At 43.6% G+C, this 22453-nt stretch overlaps 2 protein-coding genes across 3 annotated transcripts in view; one reads left to right on the top strand and one right to left on the bottom strand.

Moving 5' to 3' along the window:
- The window catches only part of LOC306934745 (voltage-dependent L-type calcium channel subunit beta-4-like), a 44814-nt gene that overhangs the window by 6427 nt on the left and 15934 nt on the right, over positions 1-22453 (bottom strand). For both annotated transcript variants that reach the window (XM_079517493.1, XM_079517494.1), the window contains 5 exons: positions 6226-6345; positions 4662-4784; positions 3845-3972; positions 1198-1262; positions 954-973 (listed from right to left, as the gene is read on the bottom strand). In XM_079517493.1, the coding sequence (XP_079373619.1) occupies positions 954-973; positions 1198-1262; positions 3845-3972; positions 4662-4784; positions 6226-6345 (456 nt within the window). The remainder of the gene's footprint in view (positions 1-953; positions 974-1197; positions 1263-3844; positions 3973-4661; positions 4785-6225; positions 6346-22453) is intronic.
- Positions 7616-11606, top strand: LOC306935528 (SUN domain-containing ossification factor-like; the record flags this gene model as incomplete). The annotated part of the gene is made up of 2 exons (XM_079518629.1): positions 7616-11255; positions 11317-11606. The coding sequence occupies 2 exons, from the start codon at positions 7616-7618 to the stop codon at positions 11604-11606; spliced, it is 3930 nt and encodes a 1309-aa protein (XP_079374755.1).

Genomic DNA, 22453 nt, shown 5'->3' on the forward strand with positions numbered 1-22453 from the left:
CACGCACACGCACACACACACACACACACACACACACACACACACACACACACAGAAGAATTACATTAATATATGGCAATACGTTGTTATAATGTTTCATACAGCTATTTATTGTAGATGTAAGATGTAAACCTTTAACACATTGGATCCTAAGGACGGGTATACTCGTCGTATAAATAGATTATGCGGGGCACGCACCACGAGTAGGCTTGTCTTAAGGCGCTTGATATCGCTATAAACAAGCCCTGCTGTGTTTCATCTTTGGAATCGCTCCGGTTGCTATGGAGGCTTGCTAAGGCCTTGCCAGCACTGTTTTTGTTTCTGTACAGCCATTAGCTTCTGTCTTAGCCGCGGCCTTTGCACGTTCTTTTCTCGGAAACTACGGCAGGCTGCAGACAGAGCAACGCAGCAGAGAAGCATGATCACACTAACGGGGTGACGGGGAAGGAAGGGCTCACCCTGACACGGTGCATACTACAGTTATTTGACACGTTTGCAATGTTCGAATGTCACTCGATATAACTTCAGTTCAAACCAAACACGGCTGAAAAAGCACAGCGCAGCCAATGCCATCGCGGTGGGGGGTGCGTGGCAGACAACCAGCTCACAGCCTGGTGACGCGCGGTTACAGATGCAATCGGATCGATTATCTGTCTAAAGGGCAGGGGGGGGGGGGGGGGGGATGCACAACGCGAAGAGAACTTAGAATATTATAGCAGCAGCAGCCGACTATTCTATGCCAGTCAACCGTCTTCCTTCGTGCCGAAATACAAATTACATATTTGCCGCAAATACAAACGCAGCTGCATGGTATTAATATGACTATCTATGTCATATACGTTACTAAAAAACGTATAATAAAGCGCATGTTTCACCTGACATGTATGACTGTCATGTCATCATTTCTTGTTTCTAAATTGTTTTGAACAAGAGTAGTATTGAGTTACACTCACCACTTTCTGTTTCTGCTTTCCTGTAGAGCAAAAGGAAAACATGGTCAGCGGTCCAAGTCAAGTCACAATGTGTGTACACAGACATTACATGACTTTAGCGCTACAGTTATTGAACAGTTGTGGTTGTATAGTGCTAATACTGCGCACATACCAAGGCAAAGGATTGACAGTGACACTAGTGAGTCTGGTGAAGGTGTGTGTTCCTCCACTGACCTATACATGCTACTCTGTCTGTGGGACTTACCCAAAGTGTTGGGGTTTGGTTTGAAGGTATCTCCAAGACTGGAGGAGGAATTCCCAGTGGACTTACTGTTAACATACAAAACCAAGTATAGACGATTTACAATTTAGGCATTTAGCAGACGCTCTTAATCCAGAGCAATTTACAGTACGCAAGAACAACACATGGTAATACATCAAATACTGTACACATAGTAATAGTCATCAAGGATCATAAGTAAGCTAAGAACCTAACATTTGTCTAACAGTAGAATACCTGTACAATGAAACTATAAGTATACGTATACATAGAATGCTAGTATGTCTATTGTCTACATAATATATGCTATCTAAATTACATAATTGTAGCCTTTGCATACAGTACGCCTGCAAGGTCGTCGAGGCTAGGGCAAGTGCTACGGCATGTGCTGTGGGCTAAGGTGGAGTCTGAAGAGTTTTGGGTTGAGAGTGAGTCTGCAGTTCTGACTGCAATAGAGTAATAACAGTGTTAATGTGATGAGCAGGCAGACATCAATCAAACGGAGCAAACTGGTCATTAGCCGCTCTGAGCCCATCATAGGCTAATTGTGTTTTTCCTTTTTTTTTTACCACTTTCAAACTGGCGTCCATATTTTGAGCATGTAACTTTAGATGAAAATGTGTTAATAGTTTTTTTTCAAAAACAGTTCACAGATTTATATAGACTATACTATAGACTACGAAAATGTATGTTACACAGAAGGACTTCAAGGGCTATTATTTTGTCATTTTCATATTTTGTTGGTAACTGTATGATGTACCCACGACAACTCAGAGTCAACAAAAATGTGCTTTACAATGAAATGTCCTAATTACAACTGATTTGCTGACTAAAATCAATGGTGGGAAAGACCACCATCGTCAATGAACAGAAATGATGACACATGGCATTCTCTAATCCCTTAGTGTCTGAAACTCAACACCCTGCTTGATAGAGAATTCTGCTGTGGCCACAAACAGGCACACAGATACTGCGTTCACACTAGTGGCAACAAAGCAACATGCTACAAAACATTTTAAATGTAAGCCAGCGACATAAAGATATAAACCAAGCTCCGGCAAACCTGCACTTGCTGACTAAGATGAGCTGATTCCAACTTTTTTCAGTGCTACAATAATGCAGTGAAGTGTCAATCAATCATATGTTTTTGTTCACCATTTCCACTCCTCTTTTCTACCCCCATAATTCCTGCTATATAATGTCCACTAATCTGGCCTTTAGCCAGTCCCCTCTGTTATCTGACCCTAGGCTTTTTATTAACACAGTGTGGCTTGACCAAAACTTCAAACGGCAGCAATGTATGTTCTTTAGATGGCCACACTTTTGTAGCTTTGTCATACAACAATGTCACGCGACGATGTCACTCAGTATGACAACTAGTATAAATTAAGCTTTTTAGTTCTATCATTAGCGCCCCACACTCATAGGTGACATTCACACCAGAAAGCTTTGCTGCGATTAAAACGAATCCTGCTGCACATTGTCAGAAAGTGCACTTCGTTTGGCAGGTGTGAAGGCTCATTTGAATCCTAATGCGTATCAAAGAACCGCATTCTACTCCGAGCAAAAACGGGGGGTTCGCTTCGCTTCCAATCGCACTTGATTACGATTCGGTGCAGGTGTGAATGCAATCCGCAGTAAATAAAGGAAATGAAGCAAACAATGTGGCGGGTGAGGAGCTGAACACAGTTGGAGACGGAGAAGGCATATTTTACGCAGCGCAAAGATGTCCCGTTACCGTGGATAGACGTGGTCGAATGAGGAGACTGAAGCCCTGATCGAAATTAGGATGAGTACATCAATTGCTTAAGGAAACACATAAAAACACTGCAGTGTATTATAGCCTACACTACAGAATATTCTGTCTGTCTGTCTGTGCGTGCCGTAAACATAGAGTGCTGTCACTGTGTGGGGACTGGGGAGTAGGGACTTTCATCTCGATAAACTTGTAAACATTTTGCGCCGCTCAGCGCTGTTCCTTCCATGCCCAAAAGAACAGTGCGTGGCTGCGTGCGTAGAGAGAGAGAGAGAGTGAGAGAGAGAGAGAGAGAGAGAGAGAGAGAGGGGTGGGTCCAGTCCCAGACGGCACGACACATGCACGTTATGAGTATAATTTGACATTTTGATCACCATAGATTTCACTGTGTAGGCTATAGTTTATGAATGGAACACATTGATAAAGGTCCACCCTGCTGCGTTTCCAATAGCTGCGGATGACAGTGTGAAGGCAAACCGCAGCAAATTAAATATGCAAGAAGTCCCAATTCTCCTCCCATTCGCATCGAGTCTACCGAAGTATTAGGTGAGAATGTGACCATATACACCCATGACCTCCATGTATCCAATTTAGTTAATTTAAACAATTAAACTCAACCCATCCATACCTGGTCTCACGTCTTTCCTCAGCACTTCCACCCTGTCTACTTAGTTGAACAGGGTTCAACCCTTTCTCATAAATAGCTAGTCTACAAGCTCACAATGATGCGTTGTGTGCATGTTGATATACTATTGTTGTCGAACATTCGGCCCATAATAGGGACGCAAGGGTTCATGTGGTATGTGCTTAATGAACTTCCTTCCAAGGTCCGTTTCCAATTAATTGTTGCCTTCACTCACAGCTGAGCCTCTTTACCTATGGAAACGACTCCTTTTCTGTTCCTGCTGTAGGCGAATATTCTCTAGCTTCAGAGGGCTGGGGATGAAGCCAATGTCACAGCCCTCCTTCACCAGACGGCCAATCCACCAGTCATTGTTGTACTTCTGGACATCCATGAGAGAAAAGACAGAGAGGAAATCTACAATGTGAGAAGGGATCTGTGAAGGTTTAACCACTTAACTACTTTATATTGTTGTCCATTGTCCTGCTCCTTTTTTCCCTTTACACCACATCTCTTGCAACAAAACATGGTTGAGGAATGGGATGCCATCCCACAACAAAATGTGGCTAGGTTTGGTGACCAGCATGAGGAGGAGCCGGTGCCAAGCTGTTGCAGCTGCTTTTTGATCTTCCACCCACTATAGAGTTCCCTAACACAGAGTGTAAAATTAATAAAGTGTGAAAATGGCCTATCTGTGTTTTTTGGTTTTTTTTTCCTTATTACTGTGTGAGAGTGCAAACATCCAATCCACTAAGCAACTCAAAGCAAGGATGAATACCAATACACATTTTTTTGGAGGCGCTACCCACACGTTTAGCGGTGTTGTTCATTCCACGAACACCCGATCCTTACAATCTATACCTCGTTGTAAAGGTGACTAATCAATGTTTAAAATTATATAAAATACAATACCAATTGGTATTATCAAAGTGGAGAAATATTGAACCAAATATTGAAAAAATTACTTTTCCTATCACGAAAATGTTGTTGTCAAACAAAGTGTTTAAGTGGTGGAACACTAAACGTGCAAAAATGTGATTTAGGTTGTAGTACTGCCGGATTGCATAGCACCTCTTTGATGTGCAGGAAGTCCTTGGCATCAAAGGATATGGCAGTGCCTGATACAGGGACGTCTTCATCCAGAGCCCCACAGTAGCTGACATTGGTCCTCACAGCAAAGGCCACCGATTTCGTCTGTGAGATGATGCAGTATGTTTAATGTGTTTTAAATACAAGACAACATGCAAGTTTTGCTTCATGAATTCAAAATGCATGATGTGTTGAACAACTGCACAAGCTCACGATGTGTGGTGTACAGCTATTATAAGTCTTGCAAATTGTCCATGAGGTTTCAATGTGGTCATTCGACTAGAGTCTGACTTTTTATGGCATCGGTATCAGAAATTATGCAACCAAAAAATAGCAGATAGATCAGATTTTTATAAGAACACAAATCTAAACTTAAGCCTTTGAATACGTCTTAAGTCAAATGAAATGTTCATTTCATGTGTAATCTTATATTTACTTATTTTCTTGTTCATTGTTATTTTTCATTTATTTGTTTGCTTATAAGATTATCACCAACATGTCCGTACGGACAAACATGTCAATTATGTCAACATGTCAAAAAAATATATACATTTCTTCTCAAAATATTCACAGTGTAATATTTCCTGCATGTGTATGTGTATGGCAAGTGTCGGGATGACATTTACATTCTAGTCATTAATTATTCTGCAACAACATCAAAGCCCCTATTTGTGTTTGTTTTCCCCATTCGTGTGTGCTCACAGGAGGAAAGTGGAGAGAATAAAGCTTGTGGGAAAGCGGAGATATTTTACTAAATGCACGTTTTCTGCCATTAAATGTCAAATGGATATGAAACTAGAGCACAATCAGCTGACCCTAAGTTCCACTTTTCGATAATGCATTCGCAAAGTCGCAATGACGCCCCTCCGTTGGAAAAACGTGGACGTGTTCATTGCCTGATGTAGGTTTGCTGTACCTGTACATAAAAGTATACAATAGCCGCTGACTATTGTGCACCACTGTAGTAATATGTAATATTATTGTCGCTGCTGAACGTCGACTATGGAAATCAACGCGACTGCTTGCTATGAGAGATAGAGAGAGAGAGAGAGAAAGAGAGAGAGGTGGGTCTCCAGATGGGTCTCAAGACGACAGTAAAGTGACAACTTAAGGACTTTTAATACCTAATTGTCCTAATACCTAAATAAATAAATACAAATAAATGAAATTAAAATGGACCACTACTGAATCAAAAGTAATCAACAAACGATACTATAAAAACGTTTCAAACATTGGCCAAATTGTCAAATAATGTAAAAAAAAAGAAAAGAAAAAAAGGCAAAACTAACTGATCTACAAGCACATGTTATTTACATCATAATATTGACCATGTGGTCCTTAAAATAAAACGCCTATGGTATAATAGTTGCAGTTGGTCAAATATCCTATTAGCTGATCCCCATTCACTGCCTAGTGCCTATGGTTTCTGGTAATATTATCGACCACTTATGATCACTTTTGTAAGTCCGTGACAAAAATCTAATTTTGAGAAAATGTCCACCACAAGATGGCATGGTGGTGACCAAATCAAAGTGCTGAGACATACCTTGGCCCTCTCCAACTGGAGGGTGGCCTGCTGTTCCTTCTCCTGTTGTCCCCCCTCCTTCTCCTCCTCAAGGGACACATCCGAGTCGGACGGTCGGCTTGTGTAGGAATCAGCTGAACCCTGGAGAACAGGACAAGAGAAAGGAAAATTAACAAGAATTGGCATGCCTAGTTCAGCCAGATTGCTAAACCCCAAATACAACAACAACAAAATAATTCACCTTCAGAGATTACAATACTGATCAGCATTACTAATACTATGTGCTTGGGTAAGGTTAGGGTTGAAAATATGACCTATTTTTGTATCTTTATGATTCTTGGTTTGGGGATATTATGTCAGCATGACAACTAAAAATATTTTTAGGGGCGCTAGCCACTCCTATGTCCAGCTTTGAGGGTCTGTGTAAACAAACATTGAAGACAAAAGTGTGTAAACACAAACATTGAAGACAAAAGTGAGGACACAAATTGTGATTGGCCAGAATGAGATGATGTATAATGACGTATGATGATAAGAGCGCCCCTCACTTCACACCGATGTGATTTTTTTTCTAATTAAATTATCTACCAATTTATTAATCTATATAATTGATTTAGACCATAAAAAAAAAGAAAGTGCTAAACAATATGTGTTAAAAGAATGATATACACTACTATGAGATCTGCGCTCCGAGTTAGTGGAAGAGAACTGACTAGAGAACAGTGTCTGTCTGAAAGAGAAGCACCCTGTGACTTTCTGTCCATAAATGAGGCTAGCCTTTTCACATTGGTTCCATAAAATACTAATCCCTATTGAAAGGCTACTGGCAGTGTGCACAATGAATTTGGTGCTGATTGGTTCAATGGTTTGCAAAATCAGACCTGGAGAGACACAGACATACAGACAGACAGACCCGTGTGTAGACAGATCTGCCTCCTATAGACCTGCAAATAGGTACTTGTACTTCCTTGGCCTACTGGCACGGCAGCACACTAAACATTTGGAACTGATCAGTCTCACGGTTTGCTAGATTAGTCCCTGGACGTATACCGTACAGATAGACGGGTGAAAAAAATTTGTTAAACATGTAACAAATTCCAACACTTACTGTATCTGCAGAAGAGCATAAATAAAGGATCTACAGTCAGTGAGGAAGCCAAATCAGAGGATAACAGTCATTTTTCATTTATGCCATCCACCTTGTTAACAAGGATGTTTACAAAATAATATCTTGTAACAATCAGGTTATGGCAATAACTCAATTGATGCATATTATATTTATTTTAACTGCCCAAATACGGAGATGACACTGTATTGACGTCACAGCATTGATGTCATAGATTACTTTTAAATGAAATGTCCTTATTGCTATTATACCCAAACTGAGAGGTTCTTGATCACAGTGAAGATAATGAAGATGTTCCATGTTTTGACGTTGTCCCTAATTATAGCTCTCCTGTGCTGGTACCCCTGTCAACATGTGTATTGTTCGGAGCAGTTCTTTTCTGGTCCAGGTCAGTCTACTAGAGACTGCGACCCACGTGACCAAAACCAGGAGCAGGACTCGACACAGCAAAAGGTGGTGGAAGAATGTCCGTCACACATATATGATTCCGGAGAGGAGAAACAGAGGCCAGTTGTCTTAGAGCAGCTGTCAACACAAAAAATACACCAAGGCAATAATGAACAGACTGTGAATCCAATAGAGGCAGAGATAGTGGAGGAGGAAGTCTATTCTGAAGAGGTACTTGCGACTGCTGCTGAGCCAGAGCCCTACAACCATGACCAGGGTCATGACCAGGCGCCTCCAGCACCTTCCACCCCCAACCCCACCCCAGCCACAGACACAACTACTGCCCAGGTCCAGAGCTCCACAGACTCCCCAGCTCTACCTCCAGAGCTCCCCAACTACGCCGCACCTCCTACGCAACCCATCTCTGGCTCGACCACACATTCAACTTCAAACCCAGAAAAGCGTCAATACACAGCTGCCTCACATAGTGGCAGGCCAGACCACACAGGTGTGGCTATAGAAGGCATAGAGACCCAGTCAGGGCAGGTCCCCAGTTCTGGTCCAGAAGTGGAAGACCAGACCTCTCTGGTTACTGTGGACCAGGAGCAGAATCAGGCCCATGGGCTGTCAGATGATCTGGACCAGGGTGACGTGGCCTCCCACTCACAACAAGATCAGCAGGTAGTGGATGCCAGTGTGCGAAAGGAAACTGACCCCTCAGTGCCCAGTGAAGAGGACATCCCCACATTTGACGAGTGGAAGAAGCAAGTCATGGAGGTAGAGAAGGAAAAGAGTCAGTCTCTACATACCTCAACCAATGGCAGGCCCCAACCAGTGAGGAAAGTCCAGAAAACCTTCAAGAATAATTATGCCTCTGTGAAGTGTGGAGCAAAGGTACTTGCTGCTAACAATCAAGCCAAGAGTACCTCCGCAATTCTAAAGGAGGACATGGATCTTTACATGCTGAATCCGTGCGGCAACAAACTTTGGTTTGTCATAGAGCTCTGTGAGAATATTCAAGTGAAGCAGCTGGACTTTGCTAACTTTGAACTCTTCTCATCCACACCTAAAGACTTTCTGGTGTCCATCAGTGACAGGTATCCAACCAATAATTGGGTGAAGCTGGGTACATTCCATGGACGTGATGAGCGCACTGTTCAGAGCTTCCCATTGGACGAACATCTTTACGGAAAATATGTGAAGATGTTCACCAAGTACATAAAGGTTGAGCTTCTCTCCCACTTTGGATCAGAGCATTACTGTCCCCTCAGTCTCATCAGGGTTTTTGGCACCAGTATGGTAGAGGAGTACGAAGAGATAACAGACTCCCAGTATCCCTCAGAGAGACTGGAGTACTTGGATGACAATGATGACCACCTACCTGGTTACCAACCACCTAAGGACAAGGCCGCTAAGAACCTGCTTGACTTCACCACCAATGCCATCTCAAACATGCTCAACAACATTGCTACCAATGTGCTGGGGAGAAAGCCAGAGCTGGATGGTGGAGCGCACATAGAAGCCAGTGCTACAACAGGGGTGCAGAATAAGCTTGAGGGGAACTTATCTGTACCTCTCACACCCACACCAACTGCAGCACTGTGTGCTGATACTACATTGAAGACAACAGAGACTGGACAGTCAGTGTTCCAGGAGGTGTCTGTCTCACGAGTGTCCTCATTTAACGAGGACGAGGAAGGGGAGTTCGACGAGGAAGTGGAGGATCCCAGGTGGACCACAGTGATAGAAGAAAATGAGGGGTACAAAGAGGAGGAAGAAGAGCAGGAGGAGCAGATGAGAAGGGAGGCGAGGAGGAGACGGAAGGAGAGCCAGGTGTACTGTCCCGTCTCGCGCAAGTCGCCCCTTTCTCTGTCCTGCATGGCCACACTACCGGAGCTGCTGCATCAATGGTGCTCCGTCCGGCTGGCCATGGAGAGGCAGCCCAGCCTCAGACAGAGGAACATGAATGCTCAAACCTGCATGCCTCATGCTCACATGGACACCCCTGCACCTACGCAAACACATATCACTGCCCCCAGCATGTGCCCCCAGGAGGAAGCCCTTCCACTCACAGAGAGTGTCCCAGAACCAGAGATGGATCAGATCGAGGTCAACCCCCCTGCTGAGGCCCACACCATGAGCGTGCACCCCATCGATCACACCCCCGACTCGAACACAGACATCCTGCTTGAGCTCAGTAGAACCACCGCCATCCCTACTCACAGCCTCTCATATGCCTCCCTGACACTGCCCACCCAGGAGGACAACACACTACCTCACATTAAAGACACAGCCCTGAACCCTGATCCAACCCTCCAGGTAATACCAGTTCCAGAGACGCAAAAGTCTTGCAGTGTCACCCTAACCCCCAGCCCCAACTCTCCCCTTCAGCCTCTGGCCTCTGAGTCTGCCTCTGCAGACTTTCTGGTCTGTCCCATCGAAGAGCAACCAGCCCAACAAATTCCCACAGCCATCAGGCCTGCAGACATGATCCCCCCTCCTACTGAGCTGCCCACAGCCATCCCACAGTCAGACTCTCACACGGACGGGCTCAGGTCAGGCTTGGACAACTGGGAATCACAGATGCACAGCCCCCAGGCTTCCCAGACCCAAGGGGAACAAGTTGACTTGTTCACCCACGCCAAAGAGCCCCATCGGGCAGACTCGGTGGATGACCTGCTTCTGAGCACAAATGGCAAAATCCACCATATTGCTACAGACTTGTATGGGGAGCTGCAGAGTGCCATGGATTATGATAGCAGGGGGGAAGGTAATGGAAATGGTGGAGGGCTGCTGAACACTGGAACTGTGCATGACTCGAGTCAGAAAGAGAGCGTGTTCATGAGGCTGAACAACAGGATCAAATCCCTGGAGATGAATATGAGTCTGTCAAGCAGATACCTGGAGGAACTCAGCCAGAGGTACCGTAAGCAGATGGAGGAGATGCAGAAAGCTTTTAACAAGACCATCATTAAACTGCAAAACACATCCAGTATTGCTGAGGAGCGGGACCAGAAGCAGACAGCTTTCATTCATGTTCTACAAAGTCAGCTGCAGAACATGACCAAGCTGGTGTTCAACCTCACCGATACATTGGGCCAGCTGCAGAGAGAGGTATCGGACCAGCAGAGTTACCTGGTGGTGTCCCTGGTCCTGTGTCTGTCTCTGGGTCTTTTGCTCTGTCTAAAGTGTTGTCGCAGCTCTTCTCCCAACCCTCACACGAACCCCGCTACCCTGCGTAGCTTTACCTATCATGATATTACTCTAAAGCATAAGATGACCTGTCTGTTGGAAGTAGGTTCAGATGACTCATACATTGTAGAACCAGTCAAGGTTATGCCTCTGAAGCCGTTGGACCACTCCTCTCTGCCCACCAATGGAGGCCCCAAGTGCATCAGCTGCATCAACCCCTGTGCTTCACAGCCGCCTCCTCCCACTCTACCTCTCCCTCCCCCACCTCCCCCTCTGCCTCCCAACACATTTGTAGAGGAGGTGTCTTCACTCTGCCACTCCTGCAGGGAGTTCCCACCGGAGCCCAGTAGCTGTTGCTCATCCACCTACTCCGAGAGTGCCTCTCCAGAGTCTCCACATCTCTGCAGAGGAGGTATCGTCGCTCTCCTCTTGCTCATCCAAGGAGTCGAAGATCAGCAGCTGTTCCTCGTCCACCCACTCCGAGGAGTCCTACACCAGCTGCCTGCCTCCTCCTATCCCCATCTTCTCCTTGGGTCTCTGCAATGGCCACACCCTGCCCCTTCCCCAGCCTCCCTCCAAGTCCCATCAGGAGAAATGCTCGTTGAAGAGGTGGAAGTCTCTGCATGCAGAGCTTCATTTCTCCTCCATGCCTGCAGTTCTCCATGCATACAGCATACAGCGTCAGCTCCATGCCTAGCCTGCAGCAGCTGATGAAGGGAAACAAGGAGATCAGTGTACTATGACAGTCATAGTGGGGGTGAGGAGTTTGAAGAAAAAGTTGACAAGTGGACAGCTCTGGTACGGCAAGCTTTGGCAGGTGGCTCGACCATTAGGATGGCAGGAATTTTCAGTTCACACTCCAGATAATGCATAGGCCTAGTGTAGCTACAAAGTGTCTGACACACCACTGGTGTGTTTCCAAATGTAAACACCTTTCGTGGTTAGATTTGACCTCAGATTAGGCCTCATTTATACACTAGCTCCCAGTCCCAGGGACCCAAAAGGCCAGCATTGCCAACCCCGGCTTTTGAAACGGCCTTCTCCAGACCTCCTGCAGGGTCCCTCCCATCAAGAAGCAGTTGGTTCATCTTCTTAGGCAGAGTATTTCATTGCAGTATACCTCATCTCACACAAATAGAGAATGCAAGCTTCCAATAAAAGATATGTAAAACAACCCAACAACAATTTTGCATAATGTCAATGCTGTGGTTAGTTTACCAGAGCAGGGTGAAGTCAAACATGGCCCAGTACAAAGAAAATGTGTCTGCTAGTGAGCCGAGGCATCACGTACTGTAAACCTGAACATATCAAAGACCAAAGAGCATTTTAGATGATGCTCAACCACCCACTTCATCAGAAGTGAGATCGAGTTGGTGAGTATAAATACCGTATCTTGGTCTTAGTAAACAAAGTCTGATGCGTTGATTCTATTTTTTAAGAAGCCAACTTTCTTAAGTTAAGTAACTTTTTTTACAAAGACAAAATTCTCACAATTTTAGACATATTGTATTACTGATTTGTCCTTTGTTATTGTATTGTATGCTGGTATGGACATTCCAAAATCACTTGTGGGGCAGTCATAAGGCATCAAAGGTTACGCACATCCTATTTTTAGGAGATTTGGTGTAGACAAAGCGGTCCAAGTACAGTATCACTATGACCATAGGGTTTAAGTGGTAAAAGGCTTAAACTTGCTTAACTTCAACGGAGACAAAGATCAAATAATAATAAAGGTTAACGCACAGTAGCTCCCTTCAATGACTTTATTTTAGGACCACCTGACGCTTCGAGGACACTGCTCTTCGGGCTGAGAATCAACATACAGTTTTGGTTAATGGTCCGCATTCATACTTGTATTTTTTCACTGACTCTATCTGTCTGTCTGTCTGTCTATCTACCTACTTAAAGATGAGGTGCAATGGGTTTTTGGGGGATTTTATTTTGAAGTTTCAGTCTAAAACGGAAGGCTGTGTGCTTCTGAACCAATCAGAGCGTTGCATTCTTTCAGGCTATGGGTCGTATAGATCTGCAGCGCCCGGAGTTGTTTGTTTACAAGTCAGATACAGAGCATGCAGCTATTACGTGGCTTATTTCTAACCTATAATGTTTTCAGATACATATTTTAGTGTTCTGATTAAGTTTAAAATGAGTACGGTAACACACTGTCTGGAATCTGGTTGTCATCTTGAATGAGATTAAAAACGAGTTGTTCTGTAATCAACATCAGCTGTGTTTGGAGGAATGTGCAGCAATGATAATCAAACAAGTGAATGAAATCAAGATTATTTTTTATTCATGCAGGACTGAACACGTCATCGTCATCCGTTCAAAGGAAGTTATTAAAATTAGATTTGTATGGACTTTTGATATAAAAATACACAAACATTGACATTTTCCCATTGTTTTGGCATCCATTGTTAGATATGCCCATATGATGACCACGATAAGGTCTAAAAGTGTGAAAAACATATTTTTCTTTCTCTCAACTTTAAGGTAGAGTAAGTGATATGTTTTGGTTAAAACAAAAAGGTTTTTGTTACAAGGTTAAAGCACTATTATATAGTAAACATTGCTGTAGAGTGTTTGTTCAATAACAAGAGTCTCCCCAACTCTACATCTCTTTAATAGAGAAAATACATTTTCAGGTAGGCGGCACATTTTCAGCCAATCAGGAGAAAGTACCCATGTATCAGCTTAATGTTTATATTCTTCCAGTTCTAATTTTGTCTGCTCATTTGTGTAATAATCAATTGAAGTTTCACTTGTTTAATCTGTATCCTGTCTAAGTTCTCTATCCTGATTGGATACAATTGGTATCCCATAGACTCCTGCTACTGTAACTCTATCTATAGCAACGGGTACAATAATATAGATCTATTTAACAGTTATTTTAATCAAAGAAAATCATTTGCCCAACCGTTATTAATTTTTTCATTTTATTTTATGATTATTATTATTGATTGGTAGACAGTTTACATGTACCTTAAATGTTTGCCTGGTCTGTGGTGATGTCTATACTGCTTGCTGCTATGGATTATTGTTGTTTTCATTTAAAGACTTTGTCTTTTTTAACAACAGGAGGAGAGAATAAGTGAGTGAATCGGAGGGTGCAGCAAAGATCCAGGTGTGTCTGTGTGTGTGTGGGTTCTCCCCTGCGTTGCTTAGCATATTTAACGCCTCTCCTTCTGGGATCAAAGACAGCCTGATCAAAGTCTGCCAACCAGCCGAAAGAGCTCAGAAAGAGTGGAACTGACCTCGCATCACCAGGCTTTCCAAATGGCCTCGCTTTTGTTACAAAATGACCAGCATGATTGATCCGGTCTAGACCCTGCCTAGCCTAGAGCCTGCTCACCAATATCCATATCTGGATCTACTTATGTACACCGACGGTTATCACATGTCAGTAATTCAGTATCATGCATTTTATGTCAAATTCTCAATGGCTTCAGCCCAGGGACGTTTACTATTTTCTATAGTGGGAGAGAATGTAAAATTGTTTAAACCTTTCAAACTGACCACGTTTATTTTACCAAATGAAATGTCAGATTAAAGCAATAGTAACTGATGGATAAGAAATAATACAACCGTAGGTTTATAGTGAGCAAGAGAGCATGCTTACTATGGTCAAGCAAGCTTTGGTTTTAGCAAGAGAGAGAAAACTGTTCATGACCAGTGTCATTTTTAAGTGTTTGCTGTTTAAAAATGAACGAGTGATTATCCCATTTCAAGAAATGTTGTCTTGGAGGTGAGGAGATTTTAGGATGAGGATATATAAGCTACACAGTACACATTATTCTGCTCCTGTAAATGGTTACTTGTTGATCTGTTTCTTAAGCAGAAAGTGGTTCGCTTCTCTGTTCTTTCGACTGATTTAAGTTAGTGGACGACCCAATAAAGCATTACACTTGTTTACAAGAGGGTCCACCTTGTTCAATTTATCAAAACATTTATAGACGTACAAATAGACACTTCTATATAGTCAAAGAACAGAACAGGAATTCATCATAAAGGAGGTAAAAAAGGAAAAGAAACATATACAGTGAGGGGAAAAAGTGTTCAGATTTTACGAGGACCAGTTTCGCATTGCAGCAGTAGGTGCCCTTTGAGAGCGGTTTTGAAGGAGTCAAGGGATTCGCATGTCTTAATGACTGTTAGGGTAGGGCGTTCCACATTTTGGTGGCATAGGAGCGAAAATAATTTAGTCCCTTGTTCGTGCCGAATCTGGGTTGCAGCAACCTTATCAATAAGAGGCCATGTATATGTAAGAACGACTCCCACAGCCTATGCCAGCATGTTATGTAATTTATTTTAGCTGGTAATGCAGTGAAGATATGGCTATGTAAAGTGCTATACGGCGCAATAGACCCAATCTAAATAACAATCTTAACATTGAGGTGGAGTCTGAAGGGGTGGTTCTTCAGTTCTACTGCCTGCTACTGCTACACAATAATCATTTAGATTATTATTAGTCATTCTAAAACAAAAGTCACTAAATTAGCAATACAACCTTTAAATTGTAAGCATTAAAACATACACTTTTGTAGTAATGTTGACCACAACTACAGTGAACATGGCTCTATGTGCATGTGTACAGGCGTGTTTGTGTGTGTGTGTGTGTGTGTGTGTGTGTGTGTGTGTGTGTGTGTGTGTGTGTGTGTGCATTTCCATATGTCCTCAGGAGGAATCAGACTCATTCCATCACTATCAGAAGAGCTCTCTCCCCCTTCCCTCACCATCCTTATTAACGAGTCAGTAGCTGCTGTGTGTGTGTGTGTGTGTGTGCGTGCGTGCGTGCGTGCGTGCGTGCGTGCGTGCGTGCGTGCGTGCGTGCGTGCGTGCGTGCGTGCGTGCGTGCATGCGTGCGTGCGTGCGTGCGTGCGTGGAGGGGAGGGGGGTGTAAATAGACCAACTACAAGATATAAGTCACTTTCGTCAAGACTGCACTAGTGCTTAGTCCCGTTCCCCGCCCAATCCCCCCCCCCCCCACCACACACACACACCCACAATCACACATACACACACACACACACACACACACACACACACACACACACACACACACACACACACACACACACACACAAACACACGCACGCCGAAGCATTGTAAGGCAGTTGTTACAAAAGCAGTGATAGGCTAAGTCTATATGGGCATAAAGCTTCCCAGCATCACATTCAGCCTGCCTGCCTGCTGTGAGGGGGCGGATTGCAAGGGGGGCCAAGGGGGACGCTATTTCAAGCCTCCTGACGAAGTTGGTTGCAAGACATTGGCTGTGACGACTGCACATCATCTGTACCGCGCAGCACAGTGGGAGCTTTAACCCACTTTGGACTGGAAAAAAAAGTCTTCTGAAAGAATATATATTCAGAAGCTTTGTGCCGCATTTTCACGATTTTTCAAAAATAGCAGACCTACAAGCTCATAGCGCGCCACTCGGTGGCACGCTATGAGCTTGTAGATCTGCTATTTTTCAATAGCTAAAGTATAACATAATGCTTAAAACACCAACAGGGGTTACCACCCAGAATGGGTTAAGTAAAGTAAGGCAAAGGATGAAACGTGAACGTGTAGATGTGATGTAAGCCTCATTTGAGGAGGAGATTAAAAGAATGCTGGTGATTTTTAAGTTTCTATGAGTGTACTAAGTAGCTCTGTACTAGAAATACCCTGGAGATAAGTTTGATCCAACCTTTAATGCGCTCACTCTTCTGAGTAGTTTCTAGATTACTCAGAAGAATGTCTAAATCGGAGAGGAGCATATTCTTGACTCAGACGGATTCACCTTTAGTTGACTTAGGTGCCATCCAGACGAGGACGTATTCTGCGTTACCCGGGCAAGTATTTAGCCGATCTGCCCTTTCTGTCACACGGAGACGGCGTTTTTGGGGACTTAACCGGCTCATTTTGAAACCACCTTCCAGAGTGGTAAAGTTTGGAGACGCGACTTTGTCGTCTCCATGTGTACAGCGAATGCCATCTCTTTCCTGAGCCGGTGATGTCATAGTCCCCTCGCCCCCTCCAAACTAACCAGTGTGTTAATGGTTTATTTCACCATAACCACTTACATAAGTTCACAGCTATTTTATATTTGCACATAATGTCTATAAATCTCCCATGCATGAGCTTGTAGATGAGCTATTTTTGGAGAACAGATATAAATTATGGTGATTACCAATCTGGAAAGACAAGAAAAAAACGGATGATCTGCATTAATGTTACTATAATGGTGTAGTGTAGAATAGATTATAGGCTATATCTAAGATAGGCAGCACAGCCAGGCAGGTCCCTCTGCGAGGTGCACAGAACAGCAGCATGGACTCACCTCGTCAAAGTGCTTCGTCTTCTTGGGTGGAAATTAAACATTCTGAAGGTGCTATCCATGCTTCAACTTGCTCTCTAAATTATATTCTTTGCAAGCAAGCAGCCAAAAGCATAATTAACATAACCGCAATGTAGATGCTGGAAAGTTGTATATCGTTTACAAACTTGCACGGCTAACAGCCCGAGCCGTTCTTGTGTGGCGGGGGCCTTACACTGTACAGTATGCCTGATCTCCCATGTTAGAGGTGTGGCTTCACTTTCTAATGCTTGAAACCAACTAGGCATAAGCGCACAGATGCTGACTTTTTTTCCACTCCACATTAATGAATGCAGCCGTTCTCAAAAGCCACGCACGCACGGCCCACTCGTGCACGTGAAGATTATTTTTGGGGGAGAGGATAAGAAAAAACAACTTTAATGCTAACCCCTGACTCTTTAGTGAAAAAATGATGTGTCTGCAACATTTGATTTGGGGTCAATTGGACAATACGTTCATGACTTTTGGTATTTCTATTTTCTGCAAAATAGGCCCCTCCCGCAAAATAATGCGGCACACATTTATCATATGTCTCCAGAGGTAATGTGTGGCTTGATGTGAGTTTTGATTGATTGTATTACACATAGTTCAAGAGTTATATGCCAAAGCGTGGCCAGGTAAAAGCCGAAAAGGTGAAAATGTAATATCACCCTCCTGCCTCCCAGCATTCTGGCCTGGAGGATTGTACTATACACAGAAAGTAACTGTAACCAAAGACAAGGGAATAACTCTCTAGTTAACGATATGCGTGTCATATTTGCTTGCGCTTCTAAGCCTGTGCACACACCTCACATTGGCCTCCGGGCTGCCACACACACCGGCACCTCCAGGATTAGTAGCCAATCACCACGCTCACCCCTCCGACCGGACCTGGTCACATGAGTAGCGTAGTGTTACATAAGGGGTGAGGCTGAATGATGTGTGAGCCTTCAATGGCTGCCACTACTACTGTTACAAGTTGCAACCAATGACATCAATCAGTGGCCCTTGTGATTCATCGCCCCTGTGCTGCTGATAACCCACTGTTGTACTGTCATCTACAAGTGCTCTTTATCTGACTGTCTGTCTGCCTTCATCTGTCATTTGATTTAAACACATCTCTGGATGTCTGGTGGACTTCCTTTTTTGTTTACATTGTGTGTGTGTGTGTGTGTGTGTGTGTGTGTGTGTGTGTGTGTGTGTGTGTGTGTGTGTGTGTGTGTGTGTGTGTGTGTGTGTGTGTGTGTGTGTGTGTGTGTGTGTGTGTGTGGGGGGGGGGGGGGGGGGGTATAAAAGGTATTTATTTAAAGACCTTTTAAGCCTTGTACAAAGCCAACTCGAGTTGTGACAAATCATGACAACAAACACAATTTTTCGGGCCAAACAAATGATTAGAAAGAAGAAGAAAACGGCAGGTTACAACACTTTTTGTTGTTGTTTTTCTTCTTTGTAATTATTTGTTCGGTCCACAATGTTGTGTTCTTTGTTGTCATGATTTGTCACAACTCGAGTTGGCTTTGTCCGTGGCGTAAACGTATTTAAAAACATTATGTTATAATTTAGCTATTGAAAAATAGCAGATCTATAAGCCACTCGGTGGCGCGCTATGAACTGTGTGGGTTGAATTAATTTTCAAAAAGGCTAAATCAGTATTAGTGGGCACCGTCTACAGACCGCCTGACCAACATGGGTTCTATGATATACTTGAGGGGTGCTTAGCTGAGGAGGAATGTGTAGAGAAAATCCTGATTGGCGACTACAATACGGACATGCAACGTAAGTCATTCAGTAAGTTATGTGATCTACATAGTGTCAGTCAGCTAATTACCCAACCCACTAGAGTGTGTGATTCTACTCAAACTGTCATTGATCTCATTCTGTCCTCGGACAAATCCAGAATCTCCAAGAAAGGGGTTATTGTATGTGGGCTTAGTGATCATTTTATGATATTCTGTACCCGCAAAATACAAAAACTTAAGACCGGCTGCCACAAAACAGTCATATCAAGGGACCTCAAAACCTACTCTAGTGAGGTTTTTAACCAAGTATTGGAGAGTCTGGATTGGTCCGATGAGCTTAAAAGCACACTTGTCGAAGAAGCTTGGCTTGGCTTCAAAACCAAATTTACATCAGTACTGAACAACATGGCTCCTTTGAGAACCACCAGGGGCAAAACCCGCTCGGAACCATGGATGAATTCGGACATACTGGCTGCAATGAAAGCCAGAGACAAAAAATACTCTGAATTTCTAAAATGCAAGTCAAAGCTAGCCAAGCGCTTCGACAGTGTTCGCCAAGCTCGTTTGAACAACCTAAATACACAACGAATCAAGCTACGAAACAGTGTAACTGCCATGACCAAATCAGCTAAAAGTAACTTCATTAATGATAAAGCTCAGGAAAACAAAAACAATCCTCATGAGCTCTGGAAGCTACTAAACAATCAACTAAGCTATGGTCAGAAACTAAAAACCAGATTTTCGAACATAAACATCAAATCGGACAACACTCTCATCACTGACAACCTTGATGTGGCCAACTACTTGAATATCTTCTTTACAAACATAGCAACAACTCTGGTTAACAAACTGCCCTCCCACTCTGGGCTCTTTGGTGTAGAGCACATTACAACCTTCTACAGAAACCTAGGTGTTTGTAAAGACGATTTTAAACTAGTTATGGTAACAACTGGTGAGTTAATTAAGAAACTGAGTGCCCTCCAACCCCACAAGGCCACAGGCCATGACAACATTCCCTCCAAATTTCTCAGAGACTCAGCCATCTCTATAGCTCCAATCATCACCCACATAGTAAACCTCTCCATCAAACAGGGACAGGTCCCCCAAGATTTCAAACTGGCCAAAGTAACCCCCTTGCACAAGAAAGGGAGTAAATTAGACCCCGGCAACTACCGCCCTATTTCTATTCTTAGTTCCATCTCGAAAGTGATGGAAAAAATAGTCTATGAACAGGTTGAAAAGTATCTTGCCACTAATAAATTATTGTACGAGTTCCAATCTGGCTTCAGAACATCCCACTCCACTGACACATGCCTTCTCTATTTGAGCGACCACATCAAACAAGAGGTGGACGCTGGCAAATACTGCGGCATGGTCATGCTGGACCTCCAAAAGGCTTTTGACACCGTGAACCACTCCATACTGGTTAACAAGCTAAAAGCAATTGGTTTCGATAGCACATCAGTGAGCTGGATGCAATCCTACCTGGAGGGGAGAGAACAGATGGTGGAAGTGAACGGAACACTGTCCCCCCCCCCTCCCAGTGAGCTGTGGCGTTCCACAAGGAAGCATACTAGGGCCTCTACTGTTCCTAATATATGTAAACGACATGACTTCAGCCTGTGACTGCAACTTGTTCCTGTTCGCAGATGACTCAGCACTGCTGGTCTCGGACAGGGACAAACTGCAGGTTGAAAATGCCCTCAGCTCTGAACTCGGTAGAATCTGCACCTGGCTCGCTGATAACAAACTATCTTTACACCTGGGAAAAACTGAATCCATTCTCTTTGGCTCTATTAGTAATCTCAGCAAGGCAAATGGCTTCTTGGTTAGAGTGGGTGACAATGTTATCACACGTAAAGATGAAATTACCTACCTAGGTTCCATCCTGGAGGCTAATCTTTCCGGTGATAAAATGGCCACCAACGTAATCAAAAAAGTCAACCATAGAACAAGATTCCTCTACAGGATCTCCTCACTGGTCAAAAAAAACACCTTGAAGACCTTAACAGGAGCCCTTGTACAGGGTTTCTTTGACTATGCATGCACCTCCTGGTACCACAGCACCTCAAAGGCCCTTAAAACCAGGCTCCAGACTTCCCAAAACAAACTGGTCAGGCTCCTACTTGATCTAGCCCCCCGAACCCACCTCACCCCTGCCCACTTCGACAGGCTGGAATGGCTTAGGGTCGACGACAGAGTACAGCATCTTGCAATGGGTCTGGTCCACAAGATTCGATACACCACCAAGATACCCATGTACCTGTCTAGATACTTCCTTAACGTTAACGAAGTCCACACCCACAACACCAGAGGGAGTGCAACGAACCATGTACAACCCAGATTCGGCACAAACAAGGGACTAAATTCTTTTCGCTCCTATGCCACCAAAATGTGGAACGCCCTACCAACTGTCATTAAGACATGCGAATCCCTTGACTCCTTCAAAACCGCTCTCAAAGGGCACCTACGGATGGCTGCAATTCGAAACTGGCCCCCGTAAAATCTGAATCCCCACCCCGCCCCCCCCTTTTTTCCCCTCACTGTATATATTTCTTTTCCCTTTTTACCTCCTTTATGATGAATTCCTGTTCTGTCTATAGAAGTGTCTATTTGTACGTCTCTAAATGTTTTGATGATTTGAACATGGTGGACCCTATTGGAAACAAGTGTAATGCTTAATTGGGTCGTCCACTCACAGTTAACAGCCTTTGTATTGAGTTTGTGCTTGAAATGTACTGTAATTCTGCAAACTGTTAATAAATTCTTCAATCAATCAATCAATCAAAAACTTGTAGGTCTGCTATTTTTGAAAAATCGTTAAAATGTGCCTCAAATCTAATAATTTTTGAAAAACCTATGGAGAAAATGAACGAGGAATTCACTTCTGGGTCTCACGTCGTCATGAAAGGGGGGACTGCGACGCTCTATACTGACCAAAGCATCATATTGCTTAGTATTGTTAGATTATTGAAGCAATTAACTCTTTCTCATTGTGGGTTAAAGGATTGATTGATTGAAACCTTATTTATTCTCGAAAGAGCATAAATAGCATAAATGGTGCATTTATAAAGCACACAACAATGCATTACATTCACCAACACATTCTTCACACACCGACATCAGAGGAAACCATGCATAATTTCATCTGATGTACTGTAAAGGCTATCTCACTTTGGGCTATCTACTCTAGTGATAACAGAACCACCACACCAGACCTCAAGTATGATGAAATGATAACCACGAGGAGCATCAAATTATGAATAACAGTCTGTATAGGGTGAAACACTGCTATTTGCTACAAATGGTGTTTCATCAGAGAAAATGTGTGAGGCGCGCTCGTTGCAAACACACCTGCACATATAAAGCCTGTCATGCCGAGTGAATCAAGCCTCCATTTTCCTGGGCAGCCAGCTGGCCTACGCTCCCACTCCTGCAGACTCAGCCATACTGGAGGAAAAACTGGGC

Source organism: Electrona antarctica, assembly GCF_951216825.1.
Source record: "Electrona antarctica genome assembly, chromosome: 13".
In the NCBI taxonomy this organism is placed as follows: domain Eukaryota; kingdom Metazoa; phylum Chordata; class Actinopteri; order Myctophiformes; family Myctophidae; genus Electrona; species Electrona antarctica.